Here is a 27,011-nt window from a genome sequence, read left to right on the forward strand (position 1 = left end):
ACACACCAACAGCGACGAAAACATATTTGTTCCCTACTCATGATTTCGGTATGGGACCGAACAAATCGAGCGCGCAAACCTCACGCGGTTGCGTCGGAATTATATTTTGCATCGCATCCCATGGGTAAGCGCGATTCGGGTGTTTTGTCTTTTGACAAATATCACAGGTGCGTACGAAATTTTGTATCTGTCAGACCATGCCCTTTCAGAAAAACCTTTCTTTGGTAATTAATTCAATTTTCGGCTGCCAAAATGAGCGTACGAGGTAAGCACGTATGGAATCAATTTCTCAACTTGCCTACGCGGCACCCATATTCTGAGCTTGGCCTCCCTGCCACCTCGTGCATGCACTATCCCTTGACTGATCTTAAATCTGTCGGCTCGTCTGACTATATTACGATATTGGGGGTGATCCCTAGGTAGCGTCCCTTCTATTAAACGGGCTAAGGGTGAAGTTCTAGGATCCTCTATTTGCGCTCTTTTTAAATCCTCCACTCCTCGCCACGGCGTGTAGGTAATGCCTAGATTAATTTCTGCAATAATAAAATCCATGCCACCCCTACCTATCACTTCATTCTCACCGCAAGGATGCCTACTTAGCCAGTCAGGGACGATATTCTGCCTACCCTCACAGTGTCGAATCTCAAATGGAAACTCTTGGATCGACATTGCCCACCTCGTTATCCTACTAGTTCTCAGATAGTATTTATTCAGAAAAATTGAGGATTTATGATCCGTAATTATTGTGAATTTTCGATATTAAAGAAAGGCCTGCATTTTTTCAAGCGCCCACACTAAAGCTAACATTTCCTTTTCCGTTGTGGAATACAGAAACTCCGGCCCATGAAGCGTGCGACTTATTAAAGAAATTACATTTTCATAGCCTGATTCGTCCTTTTTACTCAGTACAGCAACTAACCTCAAATACTACTATCTGTTTGAAGGAACATGCGTTTTGAAAAATCTGGGTGGGATATTATGACATTATTCACAAACATTAATTTGGTGGCTTTGTATGATTTTTCATGTTCCTCCGTCCACCGCCATTTATTTCCTTTCTTTAGCAGATTGAGCATAGGGCCTATTGCCTTGGAATAGCGTCGGCTAAAACCGTCGGGAAGGAAGTGGATTGTCAAGGAAGAAGTCAGGTTTTAAAACAGAAGATAAAAAATTAGAGCATTTGAATACAGTCATATTATTTATAATTTTGGTTTTATGTGCAACAGTGCATTTGGTGATTTCTAAAATTTTATAACCTATCCAGTTTAACAATTTTGTCTCGTACATGTAAAATATGGCATAGACGTCGAAAATAGTTGAAAACGAATAATAAAAAGTTTGTGGACCAGTACTGGGCTTCGTTTCACCGTAAACATTTCGTCGTTTCAAAAGGTCACGCGAGCATCAGTTGATTTTATTCGCAATGCTTAGCTTCTACGGCTTAATAAATACAGGTCGATAGTTTCCTAGATAGATCCATAACTTGCCTCCCAAAATATCTAAATATAATGAAAGATGGAATGATTGGTTAGTTGGTGAATGATATGATGTAACTAAAAATGAATATTACAAAATACTACAATTTGGCAACTTCAAAAATATACGGTGGCAATCATCAATTAGAAAATTACAAGCTCCTCGTTCAGGATAATGTGAAAAGTCTTTAGACGACAGAACAGGAGAATTGTGATACAGAATATAGGCAAATATGACTTTCTCGTCAAAAAATAGAAGAATTATACACGAAACGGAGACTCGTGCGTGTGTGCGTGAAGCACTCGGAAGGAATCGGTCAATGAGGAGGGGAAGGGAACACTGATCAGGACGATCTTCGGAAATGGGGAGACTCGTGAGTACTTAATTATGCTGTGATGCGGCTCCTTACTGGATCCTTGCTCCTGTTACAGTCCATAGTACTCGTTCACGTTGCACGGGAAGTGCTTTGTCTCCTTTCTGCATCCAGGAGTGTATTCCTCCCACTGTGGATGATTCAGCAGTCAACCTCGTAACGGCTGTGGCCGACTCGTATAGTAGCGGCTCCCCCTTCCACTCTCTCGTTCTTCCGTCCTTGTCTCTCTCCGTCGGCCTCTCTCCGAGTCACAAAACTCTTATGCATGTTCGTCTATTAACTCGTCTTCCATTCATCTGACCACATGCAAACATTTCAGCGCCTTTTTATATCCACCCAAAAAAACATATGAAGTGTCTACTCTAAGTGTCCGGTGGTTCGTAGATGACCACCAAAATAGCGCCAACTACCCGCTCGACTTGAACGCCGCGCGGATCGCGACTAGTGAAAAAAAACGCGTCAGGGAGGAATATGACGACCCTACCATTCATTAAAATAATTCGAAAGTGTAAGATAAATACACAATGACAAAAATAATCTATCCCATTCAGCTATTCATTGGAAGCTTAAAATAAGTAAATACAAAAGTTGCCCACCAGCATTCCAAAAATAAGAATTATCATTTGAGATTCAGATAATTTACTTGATAAGGGAGAACCTTTGAATAAGAGAAAGAATCACGGATAAGATTGTAATCCGAAACAAACGACACGAGACCAATGCACAAGGCTGAGGAGAAGCATAAAAGTAGAGACCAATGAAGCCATCAACTTAATCTACGAAATAGCCAAAGAAGTATGTGATGGATGGATTTAGGGAAATTGTGGGTCTCATTATATTCAAAAATCCATCAACAGTGACAATAATAAAAACATGACACCATTGCTGGGGGTGATTTTTTTATTATTGGATATAAACAGTTGGAGGTGGTGCACACTTACCAGGGCACGTTCCATTGTCATACGGCTTCTAACCACCAGGGCAGAGGCACCCACCATCAGGGCCCTCAACCATGCTGTCAGGGCAGAGGCATCTGTGACCACCCCGCGGCATGCCCACGCAAATGTACGGACATGGAGATGGCTTGCGGGAGCAGGGATTTTCTCCCTCCTGTATACCGTGAGCAAAAATCTGGGAGAGAAGACAAAACTCATGTTCAAACAATGGCATGTCAGGTGAATAACTGGTGAGCAATTAGTTCACAAATTGGCCAAAAAAAACTTCTATTTGAAGCAACACTGTGGCACATTGAAAACTATCAGTTGGACATGCTTTTATTGTAGCCCTAGAGGTGTAATTATATTTCAAATAAGAGATGCTTGATCGATAGTGAATGTGGATGAAATTATGAAGGAGATGGAATAACATATCCAAGGAAATATACAGCTCAAATACATATGCACCTCCGATGACAATCCAAAATGGGAAAAAATGCGGTATGCAACCAAGGTGCGTATATTAGGGGGTAGTCTCAGCTGAATCTGCCGTGCGGGCGTGACGTCACGGACTTCCAAACGTAGACGTATGCCAGGGAATAACAAGCAGGAACCGGATAGTGGTATCGCATTTCCGCATTAAATTCTTATGAGTTACAACATAAATATCGCTATTAGCCATCAGATTACGTTGCATACTCTTACGGAATGACCCTGTTTTCTTTTCCATCACTTCATAAGACAAGCGAAGTAAACAGTATTATAGTAATCTACATCCTTAGTTACATCCGTAAAATATCGTAACAATGTACCATACTATTTGAAATTCTTAACTCATAAGAAGAATGGGCTACCATAAAATATAGGTAAAACATTGACATTTAATGGATAAATCTATGATAACTATTATTTTGGCTAAAATAAATAGTATCTGTTAATTGAAAAATTTAATGTGAGTTTAATGCTTTTAGCCGATTATTGATTTGCTCTTGCCCAAAAAATTCCCACTTTTTTTTTAACTTCGGAAAGACTATTGTAGTGTAATGACCATTGGCCAAAGGAATCAGAAGAAACATTAAATTAACAATTAACATTAGACAAACACCATATAGGGGTATGCAGAAAATCTAGGTCCACATCAGCTGAGAAATAATGACTCGAAACATTAGTGTTTTAACAAATATTTATGGCATTTTTTTACATAGTCACCATCTTAATTTTTTTATGTATCCTTCTTCTAGCTTTTCCAAAAAGCAACAGCTTATATAGGTATTTCCCTGGAATATAAACTCTTTTTAAAATTAATGCCTTTAGTACTTCACTAGGAATTTCAAGATACTGACTTATTTTCTCGGAAAGTCTGCCGGTGACACTTCTCGTGATGATATTTTTCGTTTTTTATATTTCCTAAAAAGATCCTCAAAGATACATCTACATAGACTCCTATTGTGAGTTCCTTCTCCTCATCACAACACAAACATGGGTCACTTGTCAGTCTCTTAAGTTTTAGATCACAAAGTAACTTATCAATATGTTCATATCAGTTTGTTAGACCATACATACTCTTATTTAGTTTACAGACATAATTTTGACCCCCGCCCTCAAAGTACTTAGGTTGTTTCATGTATACTTCCTCAAGCAATGGACTGTTCTGATATGCTGAGAGGACGTCCATATGCTCTTGAACCCATCCATTCTCCACTACTAGAGCCATTATATTGTGATTATATATATATAGTGATATTTCATACCATGAGTTTCGGCACAAATTCTAAGCGAATTCAGGAACTTGGAAAGTTAAGCATGGTCACAGAGTGGTCTAGAAATTCAAGGCTCGATGGCTCGATTAACAAAGAGGTCTGTTTGAAAATTTTCTTAATGTTATTCATTGAAGTTAACTGTCATTTATGCTTCGCGGGATTTCTTAAAATGTTCATTGGGTATAGCAGCCTGTCCAGTGGGAGTAAGTGGCAGTTCAGGACAGTTAATTACAAACTTCCGGGCTAGTAGGATGCAACCCTGACTTACGACCGTTATTTTTTGTGTATTGTGAAATAGATATTAAATCCTGTCGCGTCCGACGCAGAATGTGTTATTTCAACCCACAGACATAACATTGGCGATAAGGATGGGATGTAGCGATATTTTCTTGTGAATTTGAGAGAGAGGAAGGTCCGACAGCATTGACATCGACGTAAGGCCATCCATTCAGCAGAAACCAGCCTGATAACAGAGGCGAGAGGAAAAACCTTTTCGGAGGAAACGGAAAGATACGAAGAAGTGGCGTATACGGAAATAAAATGATAAAAGCAAGTGAGGCTAAGTGTTTTGAATGCGGAAAATGGGGACACGTTGCCAGAAACTGTGACAATCCTAGGTTCTATGCTTGCGGCAACCGTGGTCATGTAGCCAGAGAGTGTAATCAAAAGAGGGTTTAAATCAACAGGAACCGAGGAGAAAATGAAAAGGAAGAGTGAAGTGGCCACAAACCGATTCAGAGCATGTATTCTAAAGACTCCTACTTCTAACTACAGCAAATCTTCGTGGGTCGTGGACTCGGGAGCTTCAGATTACATGACGCCACATCCTGAATTTTTCAGCAACTTCAAGAAACTACATGGGTCTGTAGCTTTCGGAAATGGGAGAGCGGACTTTGAAGGAGTTGGAACTGTTAACGTAAAATTGAATGAAGCGTGTGGACATTGGGATTGACCAGAATGCTTTATGTACCCGAACTATAGCGCAACCTGATCTCTGTGAAGCGCCTAGCTGATAATGGAATCAGAGTTACATTTCATAAAAACTGCGCTATCGGCTCCGACGACGGCGAACCTCTATTTACTGCTCGTGAGTCAGGTGGACTGTATTTGCTAGACTGCAAAGAAGAATCGAGAGGGGCAGTGGCGGTGAGAGCGAGACCACATCAGAAGATCCCGATGAATATGTGGAAGCCATTGCATTGAGGACCGGGAATATATGGCACCAACGTTTTGGGCACCTTCATGAGGCAGCAATTAATAAGATACCTGGTCTGAAGGAGGTAATGGAAGACGAAAAAGAGAAATTCACAGCATGCATAAGAGGAAAGATGACTAGAAACGGATTCCCAAAACAAAGTGATAGAAAGTTGGAACATCCATTAGGAACGTTTTTGTTCGTAGGGCTTGGCTAGCCGTAGAAAGTGAAGTAAAATTCGGATCTAGAGAAGATGAATATGTTTTCTTAGGTTATGACCAGCATGTGAAGGGATATATGCTTTGGCACTTGAAAAAGGAAAAGGTGGTAATTGGACATATTGTGGTATTTGAGGAAAACCAGTTTCCATTTAAGGAAAATGTAAGAGACCAGATGAGAGAGAAAGCGAAGGATTGAGTCAGAATACATGGTCTGTATGATGGGGACTTTGAGTGGGAAGATGTAGGTTTAGGAGAGAATGAGTCTGAGGAAGTGAATCTGGTGGGAATATAAAGGGAACATGGTGAGCTAAGAGAATGGGTAGATGATGAGGTTATAACAAGTGGACATACAGCAAACTGAAGTGACTCTCAAGCTTAGTAGCAGATTACCAAAACTAGTGCATTTTCCCTGTTGTAAAATGACAATATTCAGCAACACCCTGCCGTGCTTCAAGCCCAGCAGCATGGAGCCTAACAGCGTGGAAGACACATTGAGTGGAGTGGAAGCTGAACACTGGTGAGCTGCTGTGATGGAGGAACTGGTAAATCTCAAGAGAAAGGGTACCTTTGAAATTGTGAAGAAACCCGCAGGTAAGAATGCTCTAGGTTGTAAATGGTTTTGAAGGTTAAGCAAAATCCAGACGGTACAATTGAACGATATAAAGCTCAATTAGTAGCTCAACATGTCTCCCAAATACCTGGTGTAGATTTCAAAGAGACGTGTTCCCCTGTGATTAAGCGTAAAAGCATTACATTGTAAATGTAATGGCTTTAGTAGTGGAAAATGAATGGGTTCAAGAGCATATGGACGTCCTCTCAGCATATCAGAACAGTCCATTGCTTGAGGAAGTATACATGAAACAACCTAAGTACTTTGAGGACGGGGGTCAAAATTATGTCTGTAAACTAAATAAGAGTATGTATGGTCTAACAAACTGGTATGAACATATTGATAAGTTACTTTGTGATCTAAAACTTAAGAGACTGACAAGTGATCCATGTTTGTATTGTGATGAGGAGAAGGAGTCTATGTAGATAATTTGGCATTGTGGGGAAATAAATGTGAAGTTGACTGGGCCAAACAACAATTATCTAGTGTATTGGAAATCAGGGCATTTGATAATAGTATGTACCAGATGTTATCCTTGCTTATTGTGAGACCTAATGATGGAGAAATCATTATTGATCAACACCATTATGTAAAGAAAGTTCTGTGTGAATATAGCATGTCAGATTGCAAAAGTCGTGTGTCACCCCTCGAAGTAAATGTAGAGGGAGATTCAGAAGAAGAAAATGATAAATGTGACCAATATCTGTATCGCAAGGCAGTTGGTAATTTGTTGTACCTTTCTGGATCTAGCAGACCTGATTTGGTTTCTGCTGTGTGTAAAATCAGTCAAAAGTGTAATGACCCAATTAGGAAGGACTGGAACAATGTTAAACATATATTGAGATACCTTAAGCTTAACTGTGGCTTAAAGTTGAACTATGAAAGAAATAATACACCCATTGAGATTTATTGTGATTCTGATTGGGTAAATGATAAGAGTTGTAGAAAATCTATGAGTGGATATGTAATGTTGCTTGCTGGAGTTGTAATTTATCTTAATAAAAGTAACAGAAGCAGGCGTTATGTAGTGGAATGACATTCTAAGGCTGCTATTCTGGATAATCGTTGCAAAAAATAGCATATGCTATTCTGCGGGTCATTATTGCAACGACCCCGTATTCAGAATGAAGCGTAGTAATAATTTTGTTCGGAATAGCAGCATGCTATTTCTTGCGCGAGCTATTTGGAAGCTCCGCCCCTTCCCGTATGAAAAACTTTCTGAACAGTTTTCGCAACCAATGAGGGAGAAGATATTTTATATATTTTTCTGTATTTTACGGAATATTGACTTGCAATTACAAATAATTGCTTCATTTGCATTTAAAAATTATATTAAACCGTGGATTTATATAATACGCTTTGAAAATCTCGTTTAGGAAATCAGCTGATTGTTGTTGTTTTGATAATATCACAATGGCTTCAGACAGGTGGGTTAGGTCATAATTTTACTGTTATAATGATGATTTATCGGGCATAATTATTGAATCATTTACCTATATCCGATCGGTCCTTTATCGTGAGATATATGTTATGCGAAATAATCATTGAAAGCTAAATATGTTTGATTTCCTTCGTTATTGTCTTAGGCTTCGATGTCTGTCTGTTCGTTGCATGTCAAAATAAATATGTACCAACTTTTATTGCTTTGATCGTGACGATATAGCTTTACTGTATGAACTAGAAGCTTTCGTTTCTAATACTAGCTTTATATTATATGACTCCCTAATTTCAGTATTCATTCTCTGTTTAGGAAATGAAGTAGGTGGCAACGTCACCGCTGTGCTTTCATGTAATATGATGGAATAGTATCGATATTTCAGCTGCAGATTTGGAAAATGCAGAGGAAGGTGATGGTGAATTTGAGGATGGATGGAACATCTGTGAAAAAGTGAATCTAGCTATAGTGAATCGTGTGGAAAGTGCTGTTGTGTCAGTTACTATTGTTTTCATATCAGCTGATTTTAATGTGCTACTGAAATTTTTGATAGACCCTGAACTGTGCCGATATACTGAAACTTAATTGTGTGAATAACTTACTTGTCTATAGAGGAAACAATTTGTATTGAATTCCACATGATATATATTGCATTAACGATGTACATGGATATTCCATTAAACGTTTGTGGCGAATCATATTTGTTCGGAAACTTTATTGGTGTTCGGAGAAATCCTTTGTTTTCAAGCAAGTAATTCAAGTCGACTGCCCCTGTTATAATTTAGTAAATTTTAAGTTTTAATTCTAGAAGGTAGCGAATAGTGGGGAAAATAATTTCGACTCGTTGCATGTATTTGTATATATTGTCCAATTGAGGAAATGAACGGCTGATCAAAGTATATGGTATTATTATGGTAATATATGGTTTTCATTGAAAGCTATGACTATTATTATATTTGGCGAGTTAGTGTGTTAACACAAGCTTGAAAATTTTCAAGAATCGACTAGATAGCCTACATTGATGATATTTTTAGTAGCTAGTCAAGTGATGAAATAAAATTATGAATAAAACGCGTAAAATTTGGGCTAATCGTAGTAATTCTTTGCATTAAATGTTATTGTTTTCGTACTGTCGATGAAGCAAGCTTGTGCTTCATATAATAAGCGCGAATGTTAATTTCTACCCAATTCACTTAACTAGTTAAATATTCATCACTTATGCTACTATTCTTTAATTAAAATAAAGCAGATAACATTTTATTTTTGGCTATTATTTCATTTTTCAATGCTTGATTAGGTTACTTTAACCTCAGAAAAACAATTCGACATCGCAATGCGCACGTTTTCTGGGCTGCAATCGTTGCAATACCGAATAGCTCGGCCTCGAAGACCGCGTAATATTATTGCAAGCCTACCGGTTGCAATTCGCCGTTCAGAATAGTGAATTGCTACGGGCCTATGCTATTCTGAGAATTACGTCTTCCGGTGTAGTAAAAACACGAATTGCAACCGTTCTGAATACCAAATAGCATAGGCGTTGCAATACGCTATATTATAGCAACATCGGTTGCAATATCGGAGAATAGCATAATGCTATTCCATCCAGAATAGCAGCCTAAGTATTTAAAAAAATAAAAAATAACATCACAAAAATATTGCCATCTTCGTGTTATTTTTTAAAATACTTGTAATTTATCGGCAGACTTGTAAACAAAATGTGGTATGATTATCTTTGCCGAAGCGCAGTATATTGCAATTTGTGAGGCGACAAAGGAGGCATTGTGTTTAACATCAATCCTTGATGAGTTGGGACAACCCAGATTTGCTAAAACCCCTTGTAAAATATTTGCTGATAATCAGGGAGCTATTTTTTCAGTAAAAATAGAAATGCTTCAGAGAAATTAAAACATTTTGAGGTCAAGTACAACTTTGTAAGAGATTGTGTAGAAAATGGGAAGTTGTGTTTTGAGTATGTTCAATGTAACAATGACTCGGCCGACTTGTTTACTAATTCTGCAACTGGTGTTAAAACTAAGGACTTTGTGTCCACGTTGGGACTAAGATAGTTCTGTTTGTTAGAAGCACCTTCATTTTTTCTTAATTGATGTAGTTATGTTCATTTTGTGTCTAATATCCGGCAAGGGGAAGTGTTGGGGTTTCATTCTTGTGTCGGCTATCAGCCAGCAAAGTTGGCAGGCGTGAGAAGGCGCTGCTCATTTTTTATGTGTATTATACCCCGTTTACACTACGATCGTATCGACGTTGATCGGAACTACGGCGCGTTTACACGTCCAAAAGTTAACATCGTAACTCAGTGCTGCCCTCGTTGTGGAATTTTATCATATAACAACTGACGATGCGACTGCGTGAGGAAATTGAAATCCTGGAAATAAAGAAACAAATTAATATTAATGTTTTCATGTGCTAAAACTAAAGCTTGACCGAACTGTCGCTAAAACTTTAAAGAATGTAGGATGCATTATGGGAATCTTTCCAAAGTTTAACAATATTCCTGCGGTAAAGACAGTAGATATATCGCTTTGCTACGTTCCAAATTGGAATGGGTACTTTCCGTTCATCGACACACGTCGACACAAGTCAACTTGCGTCGCAGTTTTCGTGTTCCATTCTTTGTGACGCCGACTGTTGTGACACAAGTCAGCAAACGATAAGGCGCAGGAAGTGGAGAGTTATAAACATTTACCGCGAGTCGACACTAGTCGACGCGTGAGTCGCATGAATGGAAAATATTGTTAACTCATCACCTTGTTTTAATATCGACTCAATCCGGCTTGAACGTGTCAAAAATGAATTTCTCAAATTAAATACTTACGATTTAGGAATATCTCTGTCTGATTATAGCACTTCATATCTTCAATCCCTCGTCAATTTGAAAACCCTTGCACGACACACGATCCTCCTACATTGCCCTATACCTCTACAAAATTATTAATTCATATTTAGGTTGTTCCTATCTCCTTTATTAGTAAATTTTAATAGATCCCGTCATAACTATACAAATCATCACCTGCCTGTTTTTAATTACCATACACTCAAAAAAAGAATTGGATGAGGCGTCCAATTTTAATTGGATAAGTGAAAGTTGGGTGCAGTATCCACTTCAACTGACACGGGAGCCAACGCGATTGGGTGTACTATCCAATTAAATTGGACGCTCACAACTTGGTTGTAGTATCCAAGTGTCAGTCCCCACGCCAATCTCGAAGAGATCCCTCATCCAACAGTTGGATCCCTCAGCCAACTCGATGGATAAGGCGACTATTATGGCTTATAAGTCAGTCATCGCTATAGCGACGGACTCCCAAATAGTTCTTGTAATAAACAACTCATAAGTGCACATGTTTGGCGCGCTTGGTGGTAAATAAATGGCTTTTAATTTTGCTCTTGTAAGGGAGAGAATATTGCCATTCAATTCCAATTTTAATACTTTTTATATACTCTTAGAGCACTTGAAGACGAGAAGATAACCGATAACCGATATGAATAACTGAGCAAAGGATTTTCTTGATGCTTGGGGCCTGAACGGTCTCCTGGAAAAATACCGGTAAGTTTGCCTATTGTGTTTCGTTATTATGCGGAACTCTTATATTATTTCACCGTTCAAGATTTTATATTGTGGGTATGTTATCCTTAGTTTGGATATTGTATTTTTAAACCCTTACGTTTTCTCGAAAATAATTCCGGTCAATTTTCGATGATTACCATATGAATTATGCATTTCGTTGCTAATTAAACGAATGTATTTTAACTTAGTACATGTGTATTACAGTATCACTAATTCTGAATGAATGTTTATATTATCATTTAATCCATAGATGAAAACTTTCAAGTAGCTTTCCATTAGATTTCAATTGCAATTGGATTGGATTGCAATTTCATGCACACCGGATAACCTGAGTTCCACTATACAAATTGAAATGCAGACACTTAAGCACCAATTATACGAAGGGCTCTATCCTAAATGCGTATAATATCATAGTTTAATGTCAGACAATTGCTTCTTCCAGAGACCACTTTATTCATTCCATATCACAATTTATTTTTCTCCTCTTCCTCCTTCCAGCACCTATTTAAATGGCTTCCCTCTCAACAATTCCCTCTCTCCTTTCAACAACTCATTGGCAACAATCTATAAGTATTCATTGAGGATCCACATCCAATTAAACAAAAACATCAAATAAGTAATAGAAATCAAACCATAAACATAATATCAAACGTTTCAATACGTATGAACTGCAATACAGAGCTTTGTATCACGATATTTTGAACTCAAATGGTGGGACACAGCGGTTGGCCCATGGTATGATTTGGCCACCTCACCAACAATATCCCAACCAACGATTCCCCAACGATGGGCCAACAAGAGCATTACAGTCGGGCCTTCGTATTCCCAAACTTTAGTCAACCAGTTTCCAACAATTTATCGTTGGTCCTTTCAAATTCTGCTAACCGTTTCCCAACAGAAGTGTTCATTTTACCGGCATTGGTCACTTTGATAGAATGAAATTTTAAATAATTTAGCTTCTCACATGATAGGGAACTGGAAGATAAGGAGATAGACTCTTTACTTTTAACTCCATATAAATCAAATTGAAATTAAATACATTAATAATCAATGCTATTGAACAACACAAGGTTGGTGGTTAACAGTGGAAAATATAAACAATTAGTATATGCTCGGAAGGTCTACCACTTTTATTTTCCTGGGGCCTGAGTCTGTAACTTCGTTTTCTCCCGAGTTGGGAGAAAATAGACTCGTAAAGCACCCGTTTCATCCAACCCTAAGTCTCTAACTCGTTTCTCCCGATAACGGAGAAAACTTTCTCCCAGTAACGGAAAAAGAGTTTCTCCTGGAGAAAATCTTTCCCCTGACTGAAGTCTGTAACACGATTGGAGAAACTCGACGCACCCTAGACGGGTGCTTCGGAGTCACCCGCCAGGGACACGTCGACCCATTTTCTCTCTGGGAGAAAACGAGAAAAATAGAAATGGCGGACCGTTGTGGATGATCGAACTGCGGTTCTATTTGTATACTCTTTTATATTTTTATATATTTGTGCCATAACAGAACACAAAAATCCTTTCTTCAAGTTAGGCAGTCAACGTATGTAGTGTAATTGTTGACAGGAATTGAAAGTTTTGTATAGCTGCATTTGCTACGAAACTACGTGCAGTGAACTTTCATTGTGACTCTAGTGTAAGTGAACACAATTTGTGCCCTTAGTGTACCCCTAAGTGAATTGATTGCATAAAGACGATGAAGTAAAGAGTGAAGCGACAAGTGAAGTGAGATGTGAGTTCGACAAAATTATTTATATCTTCCATGCTGGTTTAATCAATCGTATACATTTCGATCAAAGGTATTTAACCATAGCGAAGACTATATGTTTCATATTTAAACTAGTTGTGCTTTAGGGATACATCGAACGCATACTAATATTCATTGGTTTGTTCGCTTCTAAGTTCTGTTTGATTTTATTACCTATTGCACCTATTTTATCATTTCATTGTGAGCTTTTGCCAGTGTTTACATTTCACGCATTTCGTTCCGCTGTTGTTTTTATTTTGGTCATATTGGTCATATTCTGGTTACAGTGAGAGTGATATTGAAATTCGAAGTATGTTGATGCTACAATAACTGGTTTATATATATTTTTTTTAGATCACGAGATGTGGGTCAATTGTAAATATTATTTATTTTTTCCAAACTTTGCCAACGTTTCGGACATTATATTTGTCCATCCTCAGGGCTATAAAAATGATAATTTATGATACAAAATTAGTTAAATACAGGCAATTTTACAGTTGTTATACATTAAAATACATGGAAATACATATTCAAAATTTACCTTTAAGTCTGATGTTGTTTTTATTTATTTATTTACAATTTGGTTGCTTGGATTTCTTTCTTTGTTGGTTATGTCATTTATTAAATTATGATAAATTTTGCTAAGGTAAGTAATGTCTGTTCTTTTATTGCAGCTTTTTTTAGTTCTGGATATGTGGTACATTTCTTTGAATAATCTTTTTGATAAAACTGGTTCTGTATCTAAAATTTTGGCCTCTTCGAAACGAAATGAGTGACTGTTTGTAATTGCATGATCTGCTAATGCACAAATTTGAATTTTGGTCTTAATTGATGTTTTATGTTGTGAGATCCTATTTTTTAAATATTGACATGTTTGGCCAATATAATTTTTATCACAGTCTTTACATGGAATTGAATAAATGATATTGCTTCTAAGCTGCATAGGGGTATTTGACTTAAGTTTAGAATATATGAGTTTATGTTGTGTTTTATAGTTTTTATGTGCTATTTTAAAATTTGTTTTTTGAATACTTTGGTAATTTGTTCTGATAATCCATTTATATAAATCATTCCTCGATATTGGTCTGTATTTGTGTTTGATATATTTGTTGTAGTTATTGTATTGTGAGTCTGTGAAGATGATTTTTTATTTGAATACGGTATGTTATTGATTAATGTTTTTGGAAAGTGGTTTTTTTCTAAAATATTACCAATTATTTTCAAATTTTTTTTATGGAAAATCTTATCACTTAAACTGAGTGCTCTAAATTTGAAGGCCATGGCCGTATTTATTTTGTGCTTTAGAGGGTGGTGGGAAAGAAAATTTAGATATCTATTGTCAATCAACATTGTGTATTTCTGCTTTTCGAGTATAAATGGATATAATACTGACGTTGCTAATTATGTTTTTCCATACTCATCACGCATTCACCAATGAAAGTAAGCATCCGAAGTGCAAAAAATATGCAATATATATATCATCAATGAATACAGCGGCTGTTTGTATACAAGAATAGCTGCATCTCAAACATTCAAATGCGTCGGTATCACGCATTAGTCTCTCCTTTCTCAATGGTATATGTACTCTTTTCTGTGTAATAATGAAAAAATATATCTGCGATGGATTTAAATCGATTTATCCATTACCAAGTATAAATTTCAATGCATGAATGTCATTTATTTGCAAGTTTTAATTTATTAATGAATGAATATCCCTTATTACGAGTGAGAATCGTTTGATTTCCCGCACGTTTTTTATTTTACACAAAGCATTTTTATTGGTTCTTCACGGTATCGCCGGCTTCGGATTCAATAATTCTCATAACTATCTGCTCTTCCTATCCGATACCGAGAATTATAGTTTTCTCCGGTAGCGGCCAGGAACTGATGTTTTCTCCGCCAAGTTACAGACTTCAGTCGGGAGAAAACTACGGTGGAAAACAGTTTCTCCGGAGAAAGGAGATTTCGAGTTACAGACTTAGGCCCCTGGACACAACAGCGCATCGGCATCTTTCTATATTACAATATGGTATACATAAAAACTGACCTTCTTTGCATGGCAACAAACACATTTGGACAATGTCTGAATGGACTGCAAGTTACATCCAAGTACTATTTTTTCATTAGAAGTATACCCATACTCTGAATAGTCTGAGGAATAACTCCAGGCACTCTCTCAGAATGATAAATCTAAGCTTTCACGGGAGGCATTATCACAAACAGGCACGGTCGAGCAAAGCAACAGATTTTTTTTCAACCTTGGTTGGAGAAGTTGCAATTGCTCGAGAACAACCACTTCTTTGCTCATGTTAGCTCCTATACTTCATTCAAGTTTTTACCTCCTGTTCTGTAGAAATGGAAGCCTCATTTGTGTTACATAGAATACGGTCCTCTTGCATAAATGGATTCGAATTATACATCTTCATCAGCCTCCTCGTTACCGTTTCCGGGGATAACATGCTTCATTTGCCGGCCTCGGTTGCGGAGGGGTAAAGTCCTAGCCTGCCAAACCAAAGGTCGCGGGTTCGAGTCCCGCCTGGGTAAGTTACCCTTTCCCAGGGCATGGATGTTTGTGATTGTTAATGTTATCAACCCCGATGTAAAGGCCGAATAGTGCTGTTTTCGGTGGTGTGTAAAATAAATAAATAAATATGCACCTCCTCGGGCTCTTCATGCTCCTTCAGGAGCTCAAGAGTTTTTCCCTTCTTAATTACGGGGCGATCTGGAGAGACTGGGATGTTCTGATCCTGAAATTCTAGTATATTTATTCTCAAAGGGCCTCGCACCATTTTTCAGCTCATGTAGTTTTCTTTCTCTACCAACTGTAAGGCATTTGTGAAAATTTATTAAGGCACAAATCAATAAAATGATAATGATCGGAGAGAGTTAAATGATGGCTATGTTTTGAACAGCTTATAAATTACAATAAATCTTTGCGTATTCCCAATGGTTATTCATTTTCAAGGAAAACTCTTCATATTCGAGTTAATTGAGATTGAGACTAATACTTAAATGGCATAAATAACTGCTAACAAAATGGATTCTACTGCGAGAACTCTGATATTTCAACTTAATCTGTCTGAATAGATTGTATTTTTACTATGCCCGCCAAAGCAAAGATCATGCTAAATTGTAATTTCACAGAGAACATAACATTAAATAACCTTAAATACTTATTGGATTTTTATTATTGCTTCATTAATCGTATTAGTACATACGAAAGGGTATACACACAAGCTCGGTTTACTGTCGAATAGAAAAGATGTTCCATTTACTTACATTTACACGGTCAGCGAAGCAGATATTGGTTGATGATGACAAAGACATCTTCTTTAATCTCTTCGTGCAGCTTAGAGCCACTTTTTCCGGGAATTCTGAATGCTGAAACTTAATCCGGCGTTGATTTAACTGTGGAAGAAACCGTATTCTTCCAATACCTTTTTGCCACCCTTCACTGCGAAACACGGATTATTGTTCTCTTCCATAGCGTACTTCAACGTAAATTTGCTTTCAAAACACGATTTTACAGCACACGTAAATTCGCAAAGTCACAAAATACAGTAACTACGAATGTAAACAAAGTTTCAGTAGCTAAACTAGCGATGATGTTTGGTCACATGGTATACAAGATGGCCGCAGGTAGTTTTGGTGCAAGTTTCAAAATATGATTTTTATTCCATAGTATTTACATAATTCCGTAATATTTGAATAATTTCGTAATATAATGGGAAAATATGTAATTTAGGTATTTTAAACGCCAAATATATAATTTCCGTAGTTAGCAAAAGCTGTGCAATTACTTTCTTGTCCCTGTTTGCACATTTTGTTGCCTAAATTAAATTTTTGCTCTAGGACGGAGCTGGACTGATTGAGAAGAAGTGTGTGAGGTACATAAAGAAAGTTATGTCCTCGGGTACAGTGATAAAGTGCTACGATCTCAAATTACCTCTGGTACTACAACGTTATACTTCACCCTATGCGGAGTTGGTGCTCTCATATCTCAGGTTGGAGATGATTACCTTGAGAATCACAATCCTTTTGCCTCCAGGGTACTCATGCGAAGTGAAAGAAACTATGCATAAATTGATAAGGAGGCTCTATAAATTATATTTGAAGAAAAAAGTTTAAGTTGCATATGGTGGAACGATGTTTTGAAACTGTTACTGATCACAAACTTCTCCTTCAAATATTCCAGCAGGGAAAGCAAATTTTAGATGTACGCAGTCCACGCATGCTGCATTGCGTGTTACCATCGAGTAATTACAATTACAAATTGACTCATCGCCCTGAAAGACAGCATGGCAATGCAAATATTTTCAGCCGGTTTCCCATTGAGTCAGCAGGTGATGCTGTGACCGCTGTACCTAAACCAGCTGGTATTTTTCTATTGTAGCCGACACTACTGTAGGATTTCCTCTCACAAGTGAGGGTAATGCCTCGGTAACATACAGTGATCCTATTTTGGCTGAAGTTGGGGATGCTATACTGCGAATATGGAATTCCGCAGTTATCAGAGGAAGATGGAGCTTAGGAGATTCTGCAATTTTCCTGGATAGTGATGACTGGTAGTACGACTTCCATGCAAGTGCTGCTTTCAAGGGTTCTCCAACGACTCGAGTTGGTGATGCCTCTTGTTCCGCTACAGGAGTAGCACCCCAAGAGCACTCAAACCAAACTTCTGCTATGTGGGACCCAGGCTAGGTGATGGTCCAAGGCCCACATAGACAATTACAGGGCAATGTGAGGGTTTCCTCTAGAATAAGGAAAGTGCCAAGTTACTTGGAGGAGTACGCATTGTAATAATGACTTTCTGATGGTTTAAGTCTGGAATTATAGACACTTGTAAAAGGGAGGAATGGAGTAAATGAATTGATTTGGTGTGATTAAGCGTTATCACATTGGATTTATTGTCAACTACAAGCGATAAGTCACGTATATTATACTTTATTTTTTCATCTTAGTTACTGCCTTAATTGGTTTAGTGAAATGATGTTTAATTTACTGCTCAATACAAGTGATAAGTCATGTATATTATGTTTTAATATTTTTTGTTTGAGCATAACTGAAAGGGGTAGGAGTTGCAATGTATGTTTCGTTGGATGCTTTTTTGATGTTCATTTATGCATAGCAGCCTGTCCAGCAGGAGGGAGTGACAGTTCAGGACAGTTGCTAACGAACATTCGGGATAGCAGGATGCAGCCCTGGCTCACGACGCTTATTTCTCGTGTATTGTAAAGTAAATAAATCCTGTGGCATCCAACGCAGAATGTGTTATTCCAACGCACAGACATAACAGTTAACCTGTGCGATGTTTGAGTCATGTATGATAAAATTTCTATTTTGTAACATTTTCATACATTCTTTATCCTCGATCGTAGGCAACCTCATTGAATGATTTATTGAAATAAACGTTTCATTGTAGTCACAAACTAAATACAACTAAGAGCCAATTACTTTTGAAGATGCCATTATTATCGAAAGCAAAAAGCATGAACACTATTAAAAAAGCTTTCTGGAAAAACAGTGGGACAGGATATTCACAGGATATACGTGTACAGAGGTGAGATACAAAAAAAACCATGAAACCTAAAGGAAGCTGGTTTTATATACTCTGCATTGGACACATTAGAGACAAAAACTTTGAAGCTTCCTGGCTTCTTTAAAAAACGTGAGAGATTTTTTACAACAAGTGGGACTATGTTCAAAATAATGAGATAACTGATAATTTTACACCATGTTAGACGCGAGACAGTGCGTATGATACCACATTTTGTAATATTTTAAGCCAGAACTAATTCGTAGAGCAGTACAAACAGGAATAGCTATGTAATTATAAATAATATGACAAGGAAACAAGTATAATCAAAGATAGAATGATAAAGATATAATGCCTTGACATCGTTGCCGGAAACAAAAAAAAGTAGAATATACTATGTAAAAATTCTTCTACTACAAAATTTGAAATCAAGAAATCAAAAATAATTAAACCAAATATATAATTATTGAAAGGATATTTTCTTAAATTGTGATAAAAGTCACGCAGTCGTCCAAGACTTATGAATATATATGACTTTTATCACAAGATAAGAGAGTTAATGTGAAAAATAGAGTCATTGGAATTCCTTATTAATTAAAAATTAATATTTACCTAGCAATCGAGGAATATGCTATGATACACACCTTTAGGTCCCTTAAATCAGGCAAATTCTCAGCAATGGCCGTGATGCCAATGCCCAAGTCCTTGTCGGCCATGTAGATGGCATCCTTATTCCGATTATCCCAATACAGGTTATCCTTGAACACAGCAACAGCAATAGGAGGGTGCACTCGACCCTGTGGAAACAAGGATGGAGGAAACAATAGGGCCTAAATTCGATAGACAGCAAGGGGGAAAAATCATATGCCATCTAAACGGAATGAGAGAGGGGCAGTTATATCTGACTCATCCTTGCAAATAAAATTATTCAAATAAACGAGAAAGTATTAATGAAAGACATGTCATACATTATTCACTGTACTTTTCACCAGGGAGGTGAAATATAAAATACAATGTTGCCTAGGTTTTTCACTTCAACCGCGGTTGAAAAGTATTAAGTATCCAAATTGAGCATAAGTCGATGCAAGGCAATTAATTCTCACAAGTATCCTATATTTCAAAAAAGTGCCTTTGCATAAGCGATAATCCCAAGAGTGCAATCATCGCAGTTGAGGATCTATTGGGAGGGCTATAGACCGCCCCATAGAGGGGGCTATAGCTACTCCTCCATTGGGTCGAAACACACACTAGATAAAATTGAATTTATTTAAGGTGCCACTTAGCACAATTTATTTAGTTATATTTTCCGATACATAAACCTACTGTAATGAATTGAAATACTAATTACCTCTAAATTTAAGGTCTATTTTACATGCTTATGGTATGTTACAATCCAATCGCATATCCAAAGAGGGGCTATAGGGCAATAGACCCCAATCCTGGGTAACTAATTTAGCCCCCCTGTGGTCCGTATCCTAGATCCGCCACTAAATCACCGTCAATCCCACAAGATGTCCGATTTTCAAATGCTAATACATATATCATCTCGTTTCCATGTCCCTTGTTCAGATTGAATGATAAAAGGAAGTGAATTCTAAATATATGCAAAAGAGATGAACAGTAAAAGCAACAGTTTAAACTTGGTGAGTCCTGCGATGCATATGAAGATAGAGTAGTTGATTCTACTCTATTCCATGGTCATGTGAAAAGTAGGAAAAATTGCCATTCTTAGACCACATATCTTACACAATTGGAAACTTTTTCCTAAAAAATGATACTAAGGTAATCTGTTTTAATCCAGTAACCTCCAGATGTTATTTTTATAAAGCATTCTCTGTAAATACGCTTGAGATAAGGTAGTACTTGACAAATTCTTTTCACCTCATTATAAGGAGGCTTCTTAACTGACTCGATTGCCCATCGATTTTGCCAAATTCTGTTCACGGAGCAATACCAAACCTATAGATTAACTTCTGCCACCAAATTCGGTGCAGAGCTAGTTCAGGTAATAATGGTTAGATCATGACCTGACACTAAATAATAAACAACTCCATTCCGCAGCCAAACTAGCATAGAAAAATATTGCTCAACTTTGGCAACTGATTGGCACAGTTACTGTGTATAACAGGGGTCTGCTTTCATCTCTGGTTTGGAGAGCATACACGATAAAGTTGCCATCATTGCCATAAAATTTAAGCACTACCAAACAAAAAAAACGCACTTACATCATGGGAAATCACTTTTCTGAACATTTTGCCATCTAAGTCAGAAGAACCGATGTACTGCTTAATATCATCGACCCAGTAAATGCGCTCTGCAATATGATCAATTGCTATGCCATATGGCCTCTCCACCAGGGGTCGTGTGAATAACTTGCGAACATCACTGCCGTCCAAGTTGGCTCTGCTCACGCTAGCGTCATCCGTAGACCAGTCAGTCCAGAAAACATAGCTGGAGAACAAAGACTTCACATGAGAAAGGAAAAGATTGAGGGTCTAAGGAGAATGGGGATGAAGGAACATAACATTGTGAAGAATAGGGTCACAAAATTTGATGAAGGAACAACACTACAGGATAGGGACCTACTTTTTCCCTAAGTGAGGAGGTCAAGGGGCGACACAAAATTGGCCGACGAAAAATACGACCAAAAAGAACAAGGTGCCTGGACACAGAATTGGGACAATCTTTCGCTAGTAAACTACACTTTTAATGAAAACAAAAACGAGCACTGTTGATCAATTCAAATTTGTCTTTTTGAATGTACACACAGCACTAAGAAACTTCTTAATCGGTAAGTACGCACAGTTAACTCCTCGAAAATGATGTCGGAACTCATTTTACTACGTTCTTTCCGAGAGCCTTGCCGTCATTACAAGTACGACTCAAGGGAGATAGAAGCCGTGGTTCACTAATGCTGATTCAGCTGAGGGACAAATTTACGGTAAGCAAAGGCATTCAAGCAAACAAAAGACGTCACCGACCATATCCTTGAGTCTAAGATTCATATGTGATGAGCACACGAAACGCCAACGGGTCGCACTTGGAATAACCATGTCTTCGAAATCATTGCCATGATAAAATAGAAAATAAATTCTAGATTGTAAAAGAAGACGACTCTGAGCCACAGTTGGGAGCTATAAGGATCTCCGTACTCATATGAACTCTTCGAAGCCACTTAAATCAGACCCAAGCGGACATTTTCCGTCAGACAGCTACCGCTCTGCCGCTGAGGAATTAGCTGAACATGAACTAATAGAACAAGTACGGCTACAAAAATGATGAACCTGCAAACAAAAAGGTGTATTGCACGCGGCACTTCTTGACATTCATTGAATGCCTCTATTTAAAGTCAAGTCTTACGGGTGAAATCATGTTCAATCCTACACCCTATCACGCACGCACGTATTTCCTAAATTATAAATCAGTGGGGAATGTTACATGATTTTTACCAATACTGCAAGTCTTTCGATACATTTTATAAGAATAGGTACCGCATTTTTAATCATCGGGAAGATAGGACTACATTGTAAAGGCCTACATATTATAACATTAGTTTCCCCAAGGATCTTGAAATTCCTAATCATAACAGAACTGTGGAAAATGCTCGAGAATAGTTTTCCTGCGTCAATACGGCCTTTAACTGGTTAAATTTTATGTTTTCCGGGATTCTTACATCCGAAAACGCAAGCATAATGGGATAATTTATTTTCTGTAGCAATACCTACCAGTAACTTAAAATTAAAATTGTATAACTACACGCAGAACAGTAACCATTCTGATTCCGTATGTCCCTATTCTGTGGAAAAACCAGGTAGATTCCAGATTATACGCCCACCGGCCGGCGCAGCGATGTCAACTCACTCGTCGCTCTGCGCATGCTCAGACGGCGTCCCAAGACTCCCATAAGGCACATGCTTAGACGCGTCATAGCACCAGCAGCCCCCACAACTACCACTCTCTATATACCTACATTGTGATGGATTGAGACGCTCTGGCCAGCGCCACACGGCTACAAATACGAACTTCTCGCGCTATTTTTTACGTGTTTTTCCTACACTTTCAATGTAAGCGATTGAAAAAACTGTTTAATTAATTAAATGTATAATTATAAATTAATGGATATTTAATTTTTTTTCCTTTTCCAAATCTTTGGGAGGGGCGGAGTCCATATGGGTAATCCGCCACTGATGTCAAGTTTATTCATAAAACTGCAGGCAACCTCGAATAAATTTCGAGTAATTTGGACCTGCGTCGTTCACATTATAAGTTTCAACCCATTTCCATTCCTCTCCAAATTAAGTCCGGAAAGTTCGAGAAATGGACATCATACCTGCACTGATACCGTCAAAGACAAGCTTTTTATATGATTGGTGTGAAATAAGATTATGAGACAGCAATTAAATCACTGCGATAGCCGTTTTTTGACCATGCAACTTTTTAAAAATAGAAATTTTGAAAAACTCGGGAACACCTTCCGTTGTTACCATCGTTACGTTATTTAAATTTCAGGATCATCGATCATCTGCTGCATTACACTTTTACTTCCGTAACGACAAGGATAATTTATTTAACAGTTGTGGATGGTAAGAGCAGTAAATATTGTGTGTGAAAAAATTATAATAATTATTTAACCAAGTTGCTCTGCTGTATTGACAAAATTAGCCATACCAACTCAAGAAGAGTAACAAATCTAACAGCAACACCAAAGCAGCACCAACTCGAGCAAAACTTCACCGAGACCATTCACTCATTTGTAGCAGTCGAAGAGACAGAGAGAGAGGAAACAATAATGCACATTTGATTGCGCACAGGATTGTAGTTACCCTTGCATGGGATGGACAGCAATCCCTCGAGGTTCCCTGAGGACAGTGGAATTGAGGATTGTCCTTCGCATCCAGCCGAGCCTATTTGTATCTGTTCGGATCACCTCAATCGTAGATCTCCATCCATCCACAAAGAAAAGCAGGTTGCTCACCCAGTCTAGAGCCATGTCTGCAATGTCGCCCACATCTGTTGCCACTAATGTCTCAGGCAATTCCTTCCCATCTGAAAAGCACTGCCTCTGAAAATTGAGACGAGAAGTGAAAACAAAGAAAAACATTATCAAAATATCCTCAAATATTCAAATGCTATGAATACGTACTCCAATAACTTCAAAGTAATCCGCCCAATATACACAATTGTTTCTTAGGTCATATTCAACGGCTGTCACATGTTTAAGGTTTTCAACAGGGAGGACCTGAAGTTTACAGTCTTCGAGTCTAATACGTACAATTTTCTCCTTTTGAACAGCAATGATGAATTCCTTTTTCTCCCTGAAAAATGCAAAGAAATTAAGTTTCAATATGTTCATCATCATCATCATTAGTCAACAATCCTAAGATTGGTTTGACGCAGCTCTCCATTTCTCTCTCTTATCCGCTAATCTTTTCATAGCTACATATTTCTTCTCTTTTACACCCTTTATAACCTGTCCTACATAACTCATTCGGGGCTGTCCCTTGCCCTTTTTCCCTTCCTCTTGTCCTTCCACGATAGTCTTCATCAGACCATCGCGCCTCAAATTGTGGTCAACTAAGTTGTCCCTTCTTCTGCATAAGGTTTTTAGGAGGTTTCTCTTTTCTCCCACTCTTCTTAGCACTTCCTCGTTACTCACACGGTCAATCCATTTTATCTTCATCATTCTTCGGTAGCACCACATTTCGAATGCTTCCACTCTAGACTCCTCTGCTGCTGTCAACGTCCAAGCCTCGCTTCCATAGAGAAACATACTCCATATGTAACATCTGATGAGTTGTTCCCTTATTTCTATGCTGGTATTTTCAGCTGTAAGAAGATTCTTCTTTTTGTAGAAAGCCCTCTTCGCCTGCGCTATTCTACTGTTTATTTCTTTCTTGCTCCGTCCATGGCTGGTAATTCGGCTTCCCAGGTAAGAAAACTCGTTCACCTCTTCAAGTTTATGCTTTCCTAGGTTGATGTTTGTTTTAGTCTCCTCTCTTTTGCTGCAAACTAATATCTTAGTCTCCTTTTTGTTGATTTTCAGCTGATATCTGGCCATTGTCCTTTCCATCTTTGTCAACGTCTTCTTTAAATTCTTCTCTGTCTCGGCTATGACTGCTATATCGTCAGTAAATCGCAGCATGCTAATTTTTTCTCCGTGGATATTGACACCTGAAGCTTTCTCCTTGATTTCATTGATGGCTTTCTCTATGTAAACATTAAAAATTAAGGGGGAAAGCGCACAACCTTGTCTCACCCCTTTTCTTATTCTTGCTTCTGCACCGTTTGGTCCACATTTGATCACAGCTACTTGGTTTTTATACAAACCATGAATAATTCTACGATCATTGTAGAGTACGCCGATTTCTTTCAGAATTCTAAGCATTGAATTCCATTCCACGTTATCAAATGGGTTCTCTAAATCGACAAATGCTATAAAAGTCGGTTTGTTTTTGTCCATTCTCTTCCCTATGAGCATCCTAAGTGCCAAAATTGCTCCCTTGTGCCCCTGCTTTTCCTAAATCCGAATTGGTCCTCATCCAGGAATTCTTCTGCTCTTCGTTCCATTCTCCTGTAAGTGATTCTTGTCAGAATCTTCGACGCATGTGTCGTCAGGCTTATGGTCCTAAATTCTTCGCACTTCTCAGCTCTCTTCTTTTTGGGTATGGGAATGATGATGTTCTTCTCGAAGTCACTAGGTAAATCTCCTGTTCAGTACATATTACAGATAGTTTTATACAATTGAGTTAAGACCTTTTCTCCTGCATTTTTTATCAGCTCTGCTGGAATGTCATCTATTCCTGGGGTCTTATTCTTTCGCAGGTCTCCTATTGCTGCGTCAAATTCCGATCTTAAGATGCTTGCTCCAATGTCATCCTTTTCAACTTCACTTTCCTCTTCGATAACTTTTGAGCTAAGCTTGCTTCCTTTGTATAATTCCTCCAGGTATTCCGTCCATCTCTCGGCTTTGTCTTCGTTTTCAATTAGAATGTTTCCATTCATGTCAGATAATTTAAAGTTGGAGTAGCTGCGACTCCTCGGGATAATAATGTCGTGGTTTCCCCTTGCCTTCCACATCGCAGTATTACAGCCATTAAAGTAAATTTTACCACGCCTTAAGTGTAATGAGTGTCCCTGTACTGAACATCGTGATCTCCACCTTCACTCATATGAAGAAGAGCTGCAGCCCTCTCCTCCGGGTGATGTGAGGCATATTTGTTGGCGGCCTTTCATCGCCAAGTCACGTTATCTTCACAGGTTTAATGTATCATTTATAAGGCCTATCTCACCCTGAGATAGACCCATACCACCTCGTATTACCGCCGCTTTTGTCCACGACTGCTTATTCGTCAAGTAAACTCGCTTATATCGCAGCTAACCTCTACATATAGAGGTTGACCAACCATCCGCAACCCGGTAGACGCACTTGGTGGCTTAAAGCTCAGCCGCGAGCAAAGCTTAACATGTTAATACTACAAAATGATAATCCAAGCTAAAATTAATTTATGCCTTACAGGCATTTTCGATTACTTGAATGGGCATGGAAGCAGATCTGGCAGGAAACGCGTTTCATAACCTCCTTCACAGCTATTCCCAGGAATTTTGACGTAGCCCTTTGTCCTGTTGTACATCTGCCCTGGGCGGCAGGAGGTCGGAACAGCGTATGGATCAAAGCTCAGGGACTTGATCCTAATGCACTGGTGAAACTCAAGATCACGCTCGAATCCATGATCACTGAAAGCAAAAATTCATACTTTACAAGAATGGGTCATAAAAAATGTGAATATGGCTTACATAAAAATGTAAATCAATCTATACTATATTATTTTTATAAATTTTGACTGTATATTAAAAGAAAATGCTGTTAAAAAGATGATGCTCAGATAATAAAGAAATGATGGTACGCTAGTTTTGATTGGTAGAGAGGAACCATAGTATATTACCAAAAACCACTTACTAGCCCAGACTACAAAATTATGAACTGTGCTGAAATTCATAAGATAACTTATTCCAGCCTTTGCCCTTATGTTGGGTGGTAAAAATTTACACGAAAACCGCTGGAAAACGTTCATCCTATGACCTGAGGAAATAAAGGAAATATAGAGGAAGGACAAAAATGTTTTGAGCCACCAAGGGACTTT

General features: G+C 38.1%; 1 protein-coding gene and 1 long non-coding RNA gene across 4 annotated transcripts in view; one reads left to right on the top strand and one right to left on the bottom strand.

Moving 5' to 3' along the window:
• Positions 1–27,011, bottom strand: part of LOC124154474 (sortilin-related receptor-like) — a 56,428-nt gene that overhangs the window by 15,761 nt on the left and 13,656 nt on the right. For 2 of the 3 annotated variants that reach the window (XM_046528229.1, XM_046528228.1), the window contains exons 10-15: positions 26,401–26,604; positions 24,014–24,185; positions 23,694–23,932; positions 21,096–21,321; positions 19,515–19,667; positions 2,791–2,980 (exon numbers count right to left, since the gene is read on the bottom strand). In XM_046528229.1, coding sequence (XP_046384185.1) covers positions 2,819–2,980; positions 19,515–19,667; positions 21,096–21,321; positions 23,694–23,932; positions 24,014–24,185; positions 26,401–26,604 — 1,156 coding nt within the window. In that variant the 3' untranslated portion in view covers positions 2,791–2,818. The remainder of the gene's footprint in view (positions 1–2,790; positions 2,981–19,514; positions 19,668–21,095; positions 21,322–23,693; positions 23,933–24,013; positions 24,186–26,400; positions 26,605–27,011) is intronic. The other variant, XM_046528230.1, reaches the window with a different exon arrangement.
• On the top strand, positions 11,349–18,511 carry LOC124154475. The gene is made up of 3 exons (XR_006863926.1): positions 11,349–11,383; positions 11,471–11,570; positions 17,187–18,511. It is a non-coding gene; the product is annotated as an uncharacterized LOC124154475 (long non-coding RNA).

Source organism: Ischnura elegans, chromosome 2, assembly GCF_921293095.1.
Source record: "Ischnura elegans chromosome 2, ioIscEleg1.1, whole genome shotgun sequence".
Classification (NCBI taxonomy): domain Eukaryota; kingdom Metazoa; phylum Arthropoda; class Insecta; order Odonata; family Coenagrionidae; genus Ischnura; species Ischnura elegans.